The following is an 18709-nucleotide window of genomic DNA, read 5'->3' on the forward strand; positions in this document are numbered from 1 at the left end:
AGGCAAATGAATTGTGTATTTCACTAATAGGTGACATGAGCTCTGGGAATGAAAACCTGTCCCCAAAGAATGTAACCCCACCCCATGTAGCCAAAGCTTGGTGTTTAATTTCAGTAGCGTAAGTGTTTATTAAAATCTGGTTTTATGAAAATAATGTTTTTGATTAGGCAAATCAAGTCAGAAATACTTTTTCTTCTGAATGTCATGGCCTCAACCCGGGAACCGCTCTATGTATGGATGGAGGGCTCACTTCTTGGGCGCATAGAAACAAGTAGCAACCCTGGGCTCCAGGAGGGGAGTCTGCTAAATCTAGCTGCTTGCACTGATAAGCCTGGAAAGGACTTCTTGTTCTTCCTGCCACGGAAGCATTGCTATGCCAGTCATGCGGCAAATCGCGTTTTAGGGCAGTAACGTATTTCTAGTTTCGGCACCTCGTGATCTTTAAGAAAAACTTATTCTTTCTACCATGAAATGCTCTCATTCTCGCAAGCAAATCTTCAGCATAATTAACTTCCTAACTGAGCAAAGGATAATGCAACACTGCAAAAGTAAATATAACTTTATTGGCCACCGTGCTCTTCTTAGCTTGGTGAAGATTATTATTATTTACCATCGTGCCTTCCTGTCAGCTACTCCGGATGAGAGCTTGGCAGAGCACAGGGCTTTTCTTATTATTTATAACGTGTGTCAACCCAACCGAGGGGGTGGGGGGAGACCTTTAATCTTCCACGAAGAACTGAAACCTGACTTAAGCAAGTTCGCGGTGGCGAGCTGCTGGTACCAGAAACCCTACCCACCTCCTGATACACAGACGCCTGCACGAGTGTATACCTGGACACGGCCGAGTGCAGAGCTGTTATCGGATCTACCTGTTCCAAACAGGTGCGGGGCGGGTCACTGACCGAGAACAACATCCGAGTCTTGCCCTGCAAACCCCATCTCTCAGGACCTCCTTGGAGAAGTTAGTTAGCCCACCTCGGCGCGCCCTCGTCCAGGCGGCGCTAAACCGAACACGCCCTTTTTAGTCCCCCAACACAATGAGCCCTCTCTTCTTTGTAAACCCCGCGAAGTGACGCACAGCAAAACTTAGCAGGTCCAAGGAACAGAGACGTGTCATTTGCAAAGCACAGACTTCCCGGAAAGGAGCCAGGAGCCGGGTGCGGGATCCGTCTCGGCGCCCCCATCCCCGCGCGCTCCCCTCCCCCGCGCGCGCGTCGGGGCCGCTCACCTGCGTGGGACATGGTGATGGTCTCGTTGGTGTTGGAGCCCACGTTGAAGATGACCACGGCGGAGGCGTTCTGCAGGAACGCGTTCCGGATCTTATCCCTGTCCGTGCAGTTGCCCTTGGGGATGAGGGCTATCCAGTTCTTGCCGTGGGCGGGGGCGGCGAACTTGGTGTTGGGGTCGCAGGCCAGGCGGTCGTGGGCCGAGGTGGCCATGACCACCTCCCCGCGCGCGTCCTGCTTGGGCGAGTGCTCCCCGTAGCGCCCGCACTCGGTCTTCTCGGAGCGCAGCTCGGGGCCGCCGCCCGCCGCGCCGGCGTCCGGCGCGGGCTCTGCGTAGGTGATGTTCACGAATGCGGTGTACCATTCCTCCTTCTCTGCCACGGTGAAGTCCAGGCAGAGCAGATGCACGAAACAAAAGGAAAGCAGCCATGTTGAGAGAGCCAGACTGCGGCACGCTTGGATGAGAGACATTGCCATCTTTCTCCGCCGGGGCCCCCACCCCGCCCCTCGCGCCCTCCCCCCGCCCCGTCCCTCCTCCCCGCCCCGGCCAACCCCGGGCCGGCCGCCTCTGCCCCTCGCGCTCTGGCTGCTGCTCACTCCCGGGCCCGGGACCGTTTTCCGAGCGGGCTGATGGCGTCGGCCCCTTCCCCTTTCAGCCGGAGCGCGGCGGTAGCATTTCGCTTCCCGGGCACCGGCGGGGCGCGGGAGGTGGGGGCGCTCGGGGCTTGCGGAGGAGTCCAGCTGCCGAGCGTCCTGCTCCGTCGCCCGACTCCTCCCCCTCTCATAGGGGTGGCGGGGGGCCCAGGAGCGTGCTGGGTGGCGGCTCTGCGCCCTCCGGCCCCGGCGGGGGCGGGCGCGGCTGCCCGGAGCCCGGAGTGCTGCGGGGGGTGTCCCGGCCGCCGCCGAGCGCTGGGCAGCGGCTCTGGCTGCAGGCGCCGCGGCCGCCTCCGCTGCGCGCGGTCCCCGGGGCTGCGGGCGCCTCGCTCCTCCCTTCGCCGGGCGGCCTTGCCGGACACACACTTGCTGCCGGAGGAGCCGGCTCCGGGGTAGTGGGAGGGAGTCGGCAGAGAGGAGTGCGCGGCCTCTCAGTCTCCGCGTATGTGTCTGTGTATGTGTGTGTGTCTTATGTGTGTGTGATATGTGCGTGCGAGGAGGAGCTTCGTGTGATGTCAAAGATTCTGCGCTTCCTTTGCCACGCTCCCTCGGCCTCTCTTCATAGGCAGCAGCGACCCCTGCTGGGTCTTAAATTCAACCCACTCTGCGATTTGATCCTCATGGAGGCAAAAGGGGGAGGCCCCTTGACCCAAGCGTACAGGAAAAACTTCCTGGCCTTAAAACATAGCGAAATGCGCGTGCCTCTGGTAAACAACCTTCTGGTTTGCAGGAGCAGCTAGGGCGAGCTCCCTAATCCGAGGGCGAAAGGGGAAGGCTAGCCCTTCCCGCACCACGCGCGAAACACCTAGGGCAGTGCCCATCTGAGTTAAGTGTGCATCAGCATCACCTAGGGGTTGTTAAAACTCAGACTGGTGAGTTCTGCCGTCAGTTGCAGACTTGGTACAGCTAGGGTAGGGCTCCAGAATACGTAGGCCTTACCAACAAGTTCCCAGGTGATGCTAAGTGCAGCTGGACCACTCAATTCCGGTGAGTACGGGAATAGGCTTCTCTCCTCCTACTTGGAAGCAAATATGTGACATTTGTTTTCTTATACAATGAGTGTTTTCTAACTCTGTAAGAAAAGAAACCGGGTGAGATGTTTTTCTACTGTTTATTCTGGTTGTCAGGACTGGTAAGAGAGAGTCACAGAGCTGATAGGCGAGGGAAGGGCTTTTGGGTTGTTATTGTTTATGGTGTGTTGTCCAATTGTGCCAAGATCGCAACCAGTCAGCAGAGAGTACAACCCTCTAGAGTAGAGCTCTTAAAACTGTGACACAGCACAATTCCTTCCCAATTAAGTGTTTGGTTATTATCCTTTCACACCAACGGTTTCCTCGGCATGAGATACCCACCAGATAAAGTCTCAAACAATTCGCATGGTGCTTTTCAATTGCTCACATCGTACTTTCCCCCGGCTCTCTTTCAGAGAACCCAGGGCCCGATTGCTGATGAAATCAAAAGCCCAGGGCCTTAGTGTGTTTACAGGTTTCTCTGTCAATGACTGGCCACCAGCACAACTTATCTTTCTCCAGTAGTAGTTCCAACAGCCGATGTCTATAACCAAATTAGAAGCAGGCATAAGAAGAACTACTTAGAAGAATTTGTCTCTATGGTATTTGATGTGCTGGATTTGTGTTTTCATTTTAGAAAATAGGCTTCTAGGCAATTGGGACAGTACTTTTCATAGTGCCTGATGCCATATCTCAGAATGAAGTGGGCTCCCCTAAACTAGCTTCTGAAATATCACCAGAAGACAGCCTAGTGGTGAGTCCCAGCCTGGGGGTGGGGGAGAGAGGTGACAGGGAGAGGGCTCTCTCCACCAGCCAGGCAGCCCAGGACAAACAGGACGCTTCGGTGTGTGAAAAATAATATAAACAGAGCCACTTTCAAATGGAGTTGGGGCTGCCATCCCAGAGGAACTGCCTTGTACATCTTACTCCTCGAGCCTTTGGAATGTTAAAACTGGGCAAAATAATCTCTGAACTGGGCCCAAGTCAGCACTGTATCCCACACAACTGGAAACATAATAAGAAAGTAGCCGTTGACCACAGGACTAAAAATTAAAGGCGCTCTTTCGAATTAGCATCGTTAGGTTGGCGTATCTGCATCTGTAGAAATTCCTTCCTCCTATTCATGGAGTTGTTCCCTTTCCCTTTCTCATGAATACCCCTGGCCTCTGCTTCCTAATCAGAACACTATTTGGGTTTCTGTCTGAATCAGCGCTTCCCAAATAGCTGTTCTTTTGAATCTCAAATAAATGCTATCGCGTCTCACTTTGGCTTTTACTTTTATAGGGAGGTTTTCTTGATTTCATTAAGGGTAAAGGCAGATCTGACTTGAATTCACGCAACGTGGAGGTGTCTGAGCCAGAAAAAAAAGAGCAGCCCAAGCAGAGAGGATGGCAGGGTCCCACTTCTCCGAATGTCGGCAAATTGTAATTTACTTATGAAGCTCTCAGCTCTTCACGCTGCTCTGTCATCTTGCCATTAATGTGCATAGCAGGTTCAAAGGGAATTCTCCTGCAGACTTTAGAAAAATGAATTAAAACATTTGAAAATACAATTCCTCCCGCATAGACATAATTTAATGGCTTAATAAAAGTTTATATCGTTTGATCCATATTGTACTTTTCAAATTTTCGATTGATTGATTGATTGCAGTTTTTAAAAATCAATGCTTGTTCAATTCTCCAGCATAGGTAATTACTCCACTATAAGCTCCTCGACAACCATGCCCATGATATATTCCACGTGTCTGTAAAGGAAGAAGAGTCCTCAAAATATGACAGAGGATTTACATCATCTTACAGGTAAGGGCTGGCATTATTATCTTTAAAATCAGTTTTCTATGGAGTACCAGCCTGCGGCATTTAGTTTCATGTGGCCTGTCCTAAAGGCGCTTTCCTTTTCCATCTTCTGTATAGGAGAAGTACAATGTTCTGGATGGGAACCCTGTCACATGGGTGGTTTTAACAGTGCTGAGCCACAGTTTTTAAAACTGGAGTGATTACATAGAAGAGTGAGGGTGACCCCAGGGAGAGGTCAGGACAAGAGGAATAGGAGGGGAGAGAGTCTAGAAATTTCAATGTCCAAAAAAATTTACAGGAAGTTGGTTTTTTTTCATCTATGTGTATACGGTTGTCTAGGTTACGATAGGCCCTGTGCTAGATGCTGAGGAATAGACAGGGGCCCTCCTCTCCAGGAGTTTAGAATCTAGTTTTAGAAACAGAATCCAAGGGAATCGTGAAGGTAGAGTGTGGTAATTTTAAAACACATGCGTAAGAAGAATTCAGTGAGAGCGAATACTTCTCCATAGAAATGGCACGATATAGGGATGATTGAAGCAGGTTGGTTCAGCATCACATTGAGCACAGACCGCTGTTGGAGGATCAGGCTCACAGAGGTCCTCCAGGCAGGCCAGCCAACTCCCGCTTACATTCCAGGCATCTGCTAAGCTGGCCGGCCCATAGTGAGCATCAATAAATGTGTTGAATAATAAATAGTAATGAAGAGCTGCAATTTTTGAGCACTTACATATGCAGGCTCTCTTTGTTCTAAGCACTTTATACAGACCGTCTTAATTAATTCTTGGGATGGCTTTATGAGGTAGGTACCATTAGTCTCATTACACAAATGAGGAAACAAGAACTGCCCGAGGTCCTGCAAATTACAATTGTAGGAGTGTGTGTGGGGGGTGGGGGGGGGAGGAGAGGGGAGATTTTTCTTTTTACTGGCAGACTGGCTCCATTCAGCCTGTGGTCTTGAGGCCCGCACTACTGAATTGGTATTCTTTTTATCTGAGATATTCGCCATCTTGTCCATTGCCTTGACTCTGACTTGTAACTTATTCTTTTGTCTCTGGCTAATTCCTTTGTTCGCTTCAGCTCTGATGCTACCACTTTTTTCTCATTCGTGTGGCATCGTTTCTCTGAGACCACGTACTAGTTATGCAGGCAAAGTAGAACTTTCAGAGTCCAACCATTCCTGTAGCTTCAGCTGCGAGGACTGAGCTGGCAGGTTATGGAAATGTTTTTTGGAGACTGTGCGTGAAACTAAAGTTATTCATTTCTTTGCTCTTTATTCCCTTACTACTCGAATTTCAGAATAATACGTTGCTAAAAATAACTTTATTTTCCTTCTGCTCCTTTGAATTATCCAACGAATTATACTTATTTCACTCTTTGATATAATTTTGACATTTAATTTGGGCTTCTTTGCCCTTCTCACTAATCAGAACCCTTCCAAACAAGTTTGTCAGGAAATTTTTTGAGAGACTAGATATGGCAAAGCAGCATAGAAAAGCTCACTTGGGATGTGAGCCAAAACCAACAGAAAACCTTTTCACAATACAATTGCTGCTTTTTTCTTATTTTCTTTCCCCACATAGTTGTTCAACTTTTGTTCTAAATTATTACTTTAATTGGATATATATATGTGTATATACATTTACATATAATATATATATATATATTTTTAATGGCTTCTTTTATTTTCCTGTCCCTTGTAAGATCATCTTGTCCTCTTTCGCCAGAAAGCTGGGATGAGGGAAGATGAATCTACAAGCCAAGACATTCAGAGAATTACATGCAGACTGACCATAACGGCTGTTAGGCACGAGTGGCTTTAAACTATACTTTGTCAAAATTACCAGAAAGGAGAGAATCCAGGCCCTCTTCCTGCCTTGTATAGCTGGCTGTTTAGAAGGACGCTATTATAAATATGTCCCCTTTGATCAGGCCCATTCCCACAGGGCTGATAAACAGCCATCAGCACAGTTGAGGGAAACAGACAGCCTTAACTGAAAGGCACGGGTGCCAGGGTTTTAATCCCAGCTTTGTACCCAATTTTCTATGTAGATCAAGACTGCTGGGTAACTAGTCACTCATGCTTGACTTTGGATGCGAATTCCTAAACATCCATCGAGCTGCAGTCACACAGATATCACAAGACTACAGCATTGCTATATTTCCATTGACTGATTCTCTCACCACATAATAAGGTCACTGAGAAGGAACAAGGTAGAGAAAATAACATTTACTTTTTTCATGAGCCAGGCTCTGTGTTAGATTTCACGTAAGTGGTCTAGTCTGAATTCTCGCCGCAGTGCTCTCTGTAACCAATGTGAACGCTCAGCCCATTCCCTTCCGAGTCAATTTTCTGTAAAACGAGGAGGTTGGGATCGATGGCTTCTTCAGCTCTAATGTTCTGTGGATCGAATGACTCTCCTCATCAGGTCACATACAATTATATATTAACTTTTCTGTTATTGCTGCCGTTAGGCGTGGCTCTGTTAGGGTCTCTAGGTGAATCTGTAGAAGTTACGTGGAATTTCTAGTTGGAGAAATAGCCACTCGACACTCAACAGGATGGAAGAACAGGCCTTCTGTCTCCGGAGGCGCGTCCCTCTCCGCCATGTGCAGCTAGAATGGAACCTTGAGGAGGGTGACACCAGCATGGGCCACCAGCTCATCCAGTTGCACCGCGGAGAGCGTTGAGTGACCAGAGTCAAGTGTAGTTCCCACTCACATCTCTGATTATTATGTTATTGTTATTATTGAAGATCTCGCTCCTGAGCCCATCAATTTCACCTTCAATTTATGATATAAACCTCGCCACGGCCCCCCCGGCAGTGCTACTGTTTTCCTGACAGTTTTTGAGAATTTCATATCTTTCCTTTTGTCACACCTTCTGCATACGCTTTAGCTTCTTGCTCTTAGCTTCCGATCTCACATCAGATTTGATTTAGAAAAAGGAAATCTTCAGAATCAAATTCCTCATCTTCCCACCACCTGCTTGAAAAGCGATCTGCTTTTACTCCGTTTTATCCTTCCCTATTGTTTCAACGAGGAAAACACCCTCCAGCCTATGAAGGCCAGCTCTTCCACTTCTGCTCAGAATCTTGTCATCTGATGCCTTCTCAAGGACTTGACTGTTTAAACTCCCCATCCCTTCTCACCCCCCGCCCCCCATCATTAATCACTTCCTTCTAACCGGAGTATCCAATCAGCGCACAGACATGTTCAAGTGTCACCTAAAATAAACATTTCCTGCTCCTCCAGCTACTATCTCATTTCCTTTCTCTTTTTATAGTGAAACTTTTCAAAATCGTTGGCTATAGTGACTGTCACCCATTCCATCCTCCACCCACTGCTCTTCTGCCCAGGTGGCTCACTGAAATGTCTCTGGTCTCTGGTGCCTACCGCTTTGTTGAATGCAAAGGCAACATTGCTATCCTCACCTTACGTGACCATTTAGCAACGCTTGACAGGGCAGACCATGCATGACCTCGCTCTCCTCTTAGCGCTCTCCTTCGGCTTCTCGGTACAACATGTAAAAGTTGGATTCCCTCGGGCTCTGCACCTGAGTGATCCTAAAACCCCCAAGCGTTGCTGTGGTCCCTTTCATCACTTTATGCTCTCTTTAAGTCATCTCTCTGTCTCCGATTCTAGGTATCTTATCTTTGAACTGATGATTCCCAAATCTATTGTCTTTTAGTTCCAACTCGCTTATCCCGTCGGCTAATTTACATGTCCCTATTGATGATTTATGGATATCACAGGATTAAAATGTCAGACCCTGAACGCCTAATTCTTCCCATTCTTATCTTCATCATATAGTAAATGGCACCATCACCCATTCAGGTATTAAAGCCAGGAGTCCTGATCCCTCCCTTTTCCTCACCACTGCCTGCCCTCCCCCCACCCCCCTACAGGATTATCTAATCCATCAGCAAGTTCTGTTGATTCAATCTTCAAAAATAAATGTTAAGCCACTTTCTCCTCTCCATCTCCTCTGTTATCACCTTAGTCCAGTCTGCTGGCCCTCCTGTGAAGATGAATAGAGTGCACGGTCTCCTCACTGGGCTAAAGGCTCCTCTCCTCTGTGAGACTTGACACAGCAGTAAACGGGAGTTTAAAATGTACATGTGGTTGAGTTGGCCATTCCCGCCTCACTAAACAATTCCATGACTTCCTGATCCGCCCCTGCCTCTTCTTCAGCCTGGTACCCTCCTCTCATCACCTCAGGGATGCTGGTTGTCTCTTAGATGCTCAAATGTGGCAAGCATTACTCCCTTACTCCCCAAGGCTTTTTTGCACATGCTATTTCTGGCGTCTAGAATGTTCTTTCCTTCACTGTGCACAAGGCTAATGTTTCTTCCTTTGCTTTTAGCTGCCATTTTCCCAGAGAGATTTCTCCTGACCACCTTCCTTAGAAAAACATCCTTCTTTAACCATTATCTTCCATATAGCTAGAGGGAAAAATAAATTATGTGGGAGGAAAACCAAAATTCCTCTCTATTTGGATACAGGTGGGGCTTATCCTTCTGTTAAGAACTGTAACCACTATTTGGATAAGACTTTGTGATCTGCAATTTGACATGCATTTGCCCAAGAGCCATTATTCCAAAACATGTAATTCTGCTCCTTACAGTTCATATCTGACCAGCCATTCCAATCCCAGCCATTCCCCTTGCCAGCAGCTGTGCCACGTGGATAAACATCGCATTCTACGACTGGCAGTTGTCATACTTACGCAGTTGATGTGGAGGCTGGTTCTCAGTGATTCTTTGCTCTGGAAGAGCCCCGTCCAGTCGTTTGGGGAAGAGCGTGAATTCTGTGTTGAAGATTGCCTCCATGTCAGACTTTGTGGCTGACAAGCTTCGATTTTCTATATGATGCTCATTAATGCTTTTAGGAACGTAAATATGCTTGGACACCAGGGAATTTAGGACAGAGGTCATTCCTTCCTTTAGGAAAAAAGATAAGGATGAGATCATTATGTATACTTTTTTTTTTTTCGTCAGAGGAAAGGAATATTTATTTACTTTGGACAGTATTTTCTACAGGGCTCTGTAGTTTTTTCCTGAATACTAGCAATAAGTGTCATGAAAGCAGACACCTAATCTTCATTCCTAAGGCTTAGAAAAAGCTGACATATAGTAGATTCTAAATAAGTACATATGGAAGGAAAGAAGGAGAGGTAAGCTAATTAATCAACTCCAGTAACAAGAAATGCTACTTCGGCTAAACGTCTGAATTGGATAATAGAATAAGACAAAGCAAGATATCCTCTGGCCTGAACTTTGAGTATGAAAATCTCTTTAATGTGTAGATTGAAATGCAGTTGTGGTCATTTAGGACATTTATTTCACACTTGTATTGTACTTATTCCAGAAAAACAAGTGATATAGACTAACAAAATCAAATAGAATAGAAAGTAGGCCAATTAAACATAAGAAAGAAAACAAAATCAATGAAAAGAATAGAAAAAAAATGTGACCAGCACAAAAATATATTAATTACTTCTCTTGAGTACTGAATTTAATAAAATTTTAAATAGGGCATGAAAGGAAACATGTTGGATAAAGTAGTTTTTTGTTTGTTTGATAAAAGAATAAAGACAATTTATCTAGAGATATATATTTCCTTAGAACTCATTTCTATACTCATTCATCGTGATTATTGTTAAAGCATAAGAATCAAGATTTCTAACCATATTTTTGCAAAAAGCACAGTCATGTTCAAATGAATTTCTACACTGAAACTTTCTACAATTCAAAGAAAAGCATTAAAACAGAATGCGATAGAGGCATTTCTTTGGAGCATATAAAATGGAGATACTAAGGGTACCTACAAAATAGAAAGGCTAAAATTCACGGGACAATGATTTCCTTATTGCAAACACCAAGCAAATATTAACTCACTGTTTCAACTTGCTACCATTTCTGCTATTACAATTACTTATCAGGCATTAAACGAGGACTCTAAACATGTAACGAGCTATGGGAGGAACTAGTCTTGTGGGATTAAAGCAAACAGTTGGCAAGAACCCAGTACTAGACAGAAAACAGAAATATATAATTATATACTCATGCGCATAGATGTGTGTGGGTTTGTGTGTGTGTCTTTCTTGATAGCTATAGGAGAATTTTGGAGACTTTTAAAAATGTATATTCAGATATAGGTATCTGATCATACTTAGAAAGAATGTGAAATTGGTGTCATTTTTCCGAGTCACTTTGTCCTTAATTCTTAATTCTCAGCTCACATCCTCAGATTTATTTATGATGACAGCAGGAAAAAGGGCAGTCAAATCACTTCATTTAGGTCTAGCTGTCAGACTTTGGAATAAATCAATGTCCTCAACCCTGGCTACACATTAGAATCACCTGGGAAGTTAGTTGTTTTGTTTTTGTTTTACTGAATCCAAGTCTCTGTAATACCTGCAGAGATTTGGATTCAGTTGACCTTGGGTGGGATTCTGATAATGATAATTTTTTAAATCTTTATTTATTTATTTATTTATTTATTTATTTATATTTTTGTATATTTATGTAATTATTTTTATTATGGTGACATTGATTAACGAAATCCAGTAAGTTTAGGTGTACAATTCGATGGTGAGGAATATTTATATTGCATTGTAGTTAGATATCTTTCTGTCACCACATATTTGACCCCTTTTTCCCCATCTACTTCTCCCTCTCCCCAGTAACCACTAGTCTATTGTCCATGTCCGTGAGTCTGTGTTTGTCCTGTTCGTTTGTTGCTTTTAGGTTTATATCCCACATATAAGTGATACGTGGTTTTCAACTTTTTCTATCTGGCTTATTTAGCTTAGTGTGATTATCTCAGGGTTCATCCATGTTGTCACAAATGGCAGTATTTCATCTCTTCTTGTGGCTGAGTAATATTCCATTGTATATATGTACTACAGCTTCTTTATCCAATCATCTATCGTAGGACACTTTGGTTGCTTCCATGTCCTGGACCACTGTGAATAATGCTGCTATGAACATCAGTGTGCAAATATCTTTTTGGATATGGGTTTTCAAGTCTTTGGGGTAAATGCCCAGTAGAGGGATTGCTGGATCATATAGTAAATCAATTCCTAGTTTTTTGAGGAACCTCCATACTGTTTTCCATAGTGGCTGTACCAATGTGCAGTCCCACCAGCATTGTATGAGGGTTCCTTTTTCTCCATATCCTCTCCAATACTTGTTATTACTTGTCCTGTTGATAACAGCTATTCTAACAGGTGTGAGATGGTATCTCATTGTGGTTTTGATTTGCATTTCCCTAATAGCTAGCGATGTTGTGCATCTTTTCATATGTTTGTTGGCTATTTGTATGTCTTCTTGGGAGAAGCGTCTGTTCAGGTTTTCTGTCCATTTTTTAAATGGATTTTTTTGCTGTTGTTGTTAATTGAGTTGTGTGAGTTCTTTGTATATTTTGTATATTAGGCCCTTATTGGAGGCGTTGCTTGCAAATGTATTTTCCCATTCGGGTGGTTCTGACAATGGTAATTTTAAAGACAACTCAGGTGCTTGTAATGTGCAGCCAGGCTGAGAACCTATATATAATTTGGATAATTGCAAGGGGAGAACGAAGATTAAAAAAAATTAATGAATAATAACAGTTATACCTCAATTCCCACATTTCCTGAACTTTACCCAAATTAGGTCTTATATAAGTTTTTTAATGACAAATAAAACTGTATAGAATTTAAATAGTTTATGAAATATTAAGGTGACAAAAAGAGAATAAATAAAGGTCCATGAAAAAAAAATACAAATTGAGATAGAAATATGTTCATTTAATATAAAGATGAAACTAATAAAAATATGCCAAATGCAGAATATTATGAAACCTAGCTTAATATGAGGTAGGCCATAAAGAAATACAAGTTATTATGAAGACAATTTTGTAATAAAGGAGCTCAAAAGACTATATGGCTAACATTTCCAATTAACAGGAGTGTGTGTGTGTGTGTGTGTGTGTACACACACATGTGTTCCTGTGAATAGTGTAGTCCACCATTTGTCACAGCACGACTTCTGTGTACTAGTCAATGATTTATAGCCTATTTCAACTCTTACTGTATTTGTCGTGACTCCACTAAATTGACTAATCTTTCAAACCGGGTATCACAAAGAGAAAAAGAAAATCTCATTTTCTGGTGTAAAGGCAAAAAAGAAAAGACAGAAGTCACATCGACTGCACAGCTCACTTTCACCCAGATAGAAGTCTCTCACGGATCAGGGCCTACTCAGACGACTGTATCTTAGTGGAAGACCCAACGATTATGTTCCACCATGGCTCAGGGGCCCAACCGTTATATTTTGTGGAGATTGTGAGGAGTCGAGTTTTGTCTCAGGGTATCACTGTGTCAGGACGGATGTCGCATACACCGCAGCTGCCCCAGCGTGAGCCCAGGGTTCGGACATTTCCGGTGTCACACTGCCTACCACCTACCGCTCATCGGGACGTAACCAGTTTCTCATTGGTCCTTTTTCCTGATACATCAGAAGGGAGAACTTTACTGCTTAAATCTTTATAGGACTCAGGAAGAGAAATGATAGAACCAACGATACTGCTTTATGTTACATATTCAATGAATCAGAAACAGGGTTGGCCCTGCTGGCTAAGTCATAGTAATTTTTAAGTTCGTGTCACATCGTGGATCTAAGTAATAGAGCCTTTGACCCTATCTTCCTGGGAAGGAAAAATGACTGCAGGTGAAATATTCTTTATACAGATCGAAACCTTCTTTCGCTTTTTTATCCCAACCTCCAATATCATAGGATCACAACAGAAAAATTACTTGCTGAATTTAGGAAATGTTCGCTACCTCATTCGCAAAATTTTAATTCCTTCTTTAGGAAAAGGGCAGCATGTAAGTATGATCGCATACCATGAACTAATTATACTTAAAGCATAGATTAGGCCATTTTCTCCTCACTTGGGAAACTGGGCTGGCCTTCAGGAGTACTTAGGTATGATGTGTAACAACTTCTGTATTTACCAGTGTAAGTCAAGGGTAAAAAAGTCAACATTTGGGGGGAGACAATATACTGCTCCCTACATAAAATTGCCATTGAATATTAGCCAAAATTTGGAGCATTCTTAGATGTGAAACCATCTTGTAGGTCCTACATCCCACACAAGGTGACTTTATCATCTATGCCAAGAGAATAACACAATCTATTGGAGCTTTAAGGAATCTATAAATAACACCCTCTTTCCACTCTCAAGATTGGAACAAATTGAGATACAGACAAGGGTTCAGATAGATGGTGGGAATATATTTGCTTTATTTCTGATAAAAAGCTCTTTGGAGAATGTGATGATATTCGTTATGATAAATAATGCTGTCTTATCAACAAACCAACCTTAAAATCTCAGTGGCTTAATACAACAAAAATTTATTTCTTGCTCATTTATAGTCCAGAAGGATCAACCTGCTTGGCAAGTGACCTTCAACATGGCCATTCAGTGACCTTTCATGTGGCTCCATCATCTCTAAGAGCTGTAGAGTATTCTGCTGTAATCTCTACATCTGGCCAACGGACAGGGAAGCGGGTGTGAAAAATGACATGGGAGGTTTTTACATGCCAGTACCAGATGTGAGACGTGTAAGTTTGACTCACAATCTGTTTCCTAGAACTCAGTCATGAGGCCTCACCTGACACTAAGAAAGGTTAGGATAGCTGGGAAATTTGGTGTAGCTCTATGATCACAAGGTAGAGGAAATGGATTTTGGTGAAAACAGAGCAGTCTCGCTTGCTAGTATTTCCTCCTTGAATTAAGCAGACTTACGCCCGATAAAACAGAACATCCCTGCAGGGTAGAACCTTACTCACCATACTTATAGCACAGCTGAGAGAGAGAGGCTCCGAGAGTACCCTCTCTGTGAGCATGGGGAGTCCAGAGAGGGGCGAGGAAGGGGCTGGTTGAACACTAGTAATTCTTCCATAAGTCAGAGAAAGGGTGAAGAGAGACTCCAGGGGTGCTATTCTAGGAAAATCATCCATTTGGAAAATGATCCTTTACTCTACCCCAGCCTCCCTGACACAGCTGCCTGAGTAACCCTGTTAAACACAAGCCAGGAGGCATCACGCCTTTGCTCAAAAGCCTCCCAGCAGCATGCCATCTCACTCGGGGCGGAAGGCAGTTTTTTTAGAATGGCCCCTGTGGCCCTTCACGAACTGGCTCCCCGCTCAGCATCCCTACATGCCTGTCCCCTCTGCCCCTCTCACATCCTCGTTGCTCACTCCACTCCAGCCACACCAGTCTCCTTGCTGTTCCCTGGACATGCCACACGTCCTCTCACTTCAAGGCCTCTGTACAGGTGGTTCCCACTGGAAAGCTGTTCTCCAAGGTGTCCATGTGGCTCACCTGTCACCTCCTTCACACCTTGTTCAAGTCTTTCCTTCTCCGATCACTTTGTTAAAAATGGACACTCCTCCTTTTATATTACCTTCTTCCTTTCCTACTCCCCCCGCACCTCATCTCCATTTAACAGAGTATATAGTTGAAATTTTAAAAAATTGTCTTTCCTTCTCTCTCCTCTACTGGAATGTAAATTCTGAGAGGATTGTCATTGTCCTTCTCTGCTGCGACTCTAGCACCTGGATTAGTTCCTCCAATAGAGTAGATACTCCATAAACAATTCTGGAATGAATTGATCAGGTATATCAAATTATTTTTTGTATTATTTGATTTATAAATAAGTTTTGTTTTTTTTTACAGTAGTTGTATTAGAATTGTAAGAATAAATCTAGTTTTATGTTTGAACTTATTTAAGTAATATTATTGTAGAAGTAATTTAAGCCAACAGTGGGAGCTAAAGACATGTTTTGTTTTTCAAGAAGTTTACATAATTTTTATATTTTACTCTTTCAAATATACTATTCTAGTTAGGTTGATAGTATTCTGGTTGAATCAGAAAATTGCAAGAATATTAGAATGAAGAAGAAACTTGAATGGTTTCTAATTTAACATTTTACCTTAGAATAGAACAATTTTAGGGTTATGGGTGCTTTAAAAAATTCTTCTGTGCCTCCTTGTTTGCAAGTTTTCTGGATTTTATAAGTAAGGAAATGATGTTCCTAATCTTTATAACATTTTTATTTACAAATAACTAGAAATTCCTTGAGGAAAGAAATGTGTTCCCATGATAAAATAGTATTCTTCATAGAAAATTTCTTTAATATATCAGCTTCAAATTTCATTCAGAAATAAAAAGCTGATCTAATGGATTTAACATAAAGATAGTATTGAGAAATATTTAATTCTTGGAAAAATTCATGATGTAAGCCTGCCATTTGTTCTTTTACAAACGTTTTATTTACATCCAAAGAAAATATGCAGTTTAGAAACAGTGATAAAATCGTCATTTACGCAATTTTAACAATGGCTTTTACACAATCTATTAATCTCTCTCCAGCAATTTGGGAGATATTGCTATGAATCATTAGAAATATATGAAGGTTGGAGCTGTGAAGTTTTATTAGGGGATTATATTATGCCACGGGGATTTTTCAGTGCATAAGACAATGCCAAGATGAAATTCACTTAGGAATTCAGTTATAGAGCCTGTGTCCCTGGAGCGTGGATTAAACACCCACACTATGGAATTCTGTCCAGTCACATGAAAAGAAAACATGAGGATCCCTTTTCAAAGGTATTATGTTTTGAGATGAACATAACTAAATAATTAATACTGGGAGGGAATATTCTGCCCTATTAAAAAAATGAACATGGAATATCTGAATATTATTTCCACCTGTGATATGACTTGGTTATTTTTATATAACACACTGCGAATCACAAAGTGCTACCCATTTATTTATTTGTTTGTATTATTTGTTTTGTTATTTATTTGTATTAAAAAGCTAAGGTTTATTCACAGGAAGCACTGCCTTCGGTTTCACTCTAAATTATGTAATAAGTTTTTCCCGGTCCTTCTATTTACTTAATCCTCATTCTTAGGACCAACTCCTCATTTTATCCTGCCTCAGGAGATGTTTGAGATTTACTACTTCGGGAATTAAAAGGGGGAATTTGATCAATTTTTCGTTATTGTTATTAGGATAAACTTCACTTCATGGTGCACACACATGTACTATTTTGCAAGGAGAAGAATATTCGATTGGCCTATGAAAACAATTTAAGCAGTGTTTTTGAATAACCGAAAGCATTTCTCTAGGAGTCATTCACAGTATCTTAATTATACACTTTGCTTGCAATATCCATAATCGTGTTCTTTTTTCCCTGCCTCAAGCTGAAATATGTTTTTAATTCTTCCAAATGCCGGGGATTTACAGTCACTACGTGTGTTGAAGCACTTTTTGGAGAAGTGGATGAGGAGGGGGGATTTAATACAGTGGAACCGGCTGAGTTGTGTCCCCCCGAAGTTCATATTTTGGAGTCCTAACCCCCAGTAGCTAAAAATGTGACCGTATCTGAAGATAAGTCCCTTAAAGAGGTAATTAAGTTAAAATGAGTTCTTAGGATGGGCCCTTGTGCAATCCGCCTGGTGTCCTTATAAAAAAAGGAAATTTGGACACAGTCAGGTACAGCGAGAAGACCATGTGAAGACACAGGGGAAAAATAGCCACCCACAGCCACAGAGACAGGCCTCGGATGAAACCAATCTTGCCAACTCCTTGATCTTGGCCTTCTAGACCCCGAAAATGTGAGAAAACTGTGGTTGTTTAAAGCCACCCAGTCTCTGTTATAGCAGCCCCAGCAAATTGATATACACAGAAAAGCAATAATGGTTAAAAACAATAACAACAACAACAAAAACCCTTCAGTTGAGCATTCACCTACTCGAATAGAAAGAAGACAGTGAATGGGTAGATGACACAGTACATTGAGGACGTCCAGAGGGAAACTGAGTCTCTGTTACCTGTTTTTCTATTTGTTTCCTACTGTGGCGTTGCTTAGAGCAGAGATGATGTCTCATTTGCCTTCGAACTCCCTGCTCTTCGCACACAGTAGGTGCTCATGGATGTCTCACGAAGGTATCAGTAGTTCATTAGGCGAGGAGGCGTGTAGCAATGACACACAGTGTGGTGTGACATACGGTAAAGGGTGCAGGCTCTGGAGGGAGATGACCTGAGGTCGAATCCCAGTCCTGCCAAACGTTAGTTGTCCGCTCTCAGGCAAGTTTCTTCCCCTCCCTCTGCCTTTGCTTCCTCACGAGTAAAACAGACCACCATTATGCCTACCTCGTGAGTTTGCTGTGAGTATTAAATGAATATACACACGTAAAAGCACTTAGAATGCTCCCAGGCACATAAAAAGCACTCATTAAGTGTTTGCCATTAGTCATTTCAAGAACGTTGAGAGGGTTAAAAGGAAGCTTTGCCTTAGTAGTTGACGTAAAGCAGGACTCTGGGTCTGGGTGATAGTGCTATCAGTTCTTTGGCCATATTCCAGCTTATTTCCTTCTCACATGAGTAGCCAAATTCTCCCCACTCAGAGAGAGGAACTGGCTCTTATAAAGCTAAAAAAGGAACTTCGCAGGCTGCGTAATAAAGAGCGAGGTCATTCTGACCTTCATTAGCCCGTCTGTGCAGTTCAACACCATTATGTCGGTGGGTTTGCAAATGCAGGCAGTTCTCACCATTTATTGGTAATGGTTGTGTTTAGATCCAACGGCTAAATATTAGGGGTTCAGGGAAAGAGCTGAGAAGACGCAGAGAGCACACATACTCACAAATAAGTGGAGGCCAAAGTCTCTCCTCACTTGGCCTTACTGCAACCCTGGTGTATATCTGAAGAGAGAGAACATGCCTGCCTAAAGAGGTTGTACTTAAAATGCAGACCATAGTCTTGAGTGTAAAGGGGACGTAAATTAACAGATGAATTTAATTTGAGGAAAGCTTATGGGAGAAGGTGAGCTTGGTAAAGTTTGATGGATGAAAGGATATAAATTGGTAGAGATGACGAAGAGAGGGAAACTATTATTCAATGAGACACTACATTGCAGATTCAGAATCTCATTTAATCCTATCAAGAAGCCTAAAGGCAGGTGGAA

General features: G+C 43.0%; 1 protein-coding gene and 1 long non-coding RNA gene across 2 annotated transcripts in view; both read right to left on the reverse strand.

Moving 5' to 3' along the window:
* RNF150 (ring finger protein 150) overlaps positions 1-2178 on the reverse strand; it is a 178930-nt gene extending 176752 nt beyond the window's left edge. Inside the window, exon 1 of the mRNA XM_036233509.1 lies at positions 1229-2178. Coding sequence (XP_036089402.1) covers positions 1229-1703 — 475 coding nt within the window. The 5' untranslated portion in view covers positions 1704-2178. The remainder of the gene's footprint in view (positions 1-1228) is intronic.
* Positions 2179-2814: 636 nt separating this feature from the next.
* On the reverse strand, positions 2815-18132 carry LOC107499266. Its single transcript, XR_001594218.2, has 3 exons — positions 17576-18132; positions 9413-9626; positions 2815-4406 (listed from the first exon to the last, which is right to left on the reverse strand). It is a non-coding gene; the product is annotated as an uncharacterized LOC107499266 (long non-coding RNA).
* Positions 18133-18709: the final 577 nt, after the last annotated feature.

This window comes from Rousettus aegyptiacus, unplaced genomic scaffold, assembly GCF_014176215.1.
Source record: "Rousettus aegyptiacus isolate mRouAeg1 unplaced genomic scaffold, mRouAeg1.p scaffold_m13_p_16, whole genome shotgun sequence".
Taxonomy (NCBI): Eukaryota; Metazoa; Chordata; class Mammalia; order Chiroptera; family Pteropodidae; genus Rousettus; species Rousettus aegyptiacus.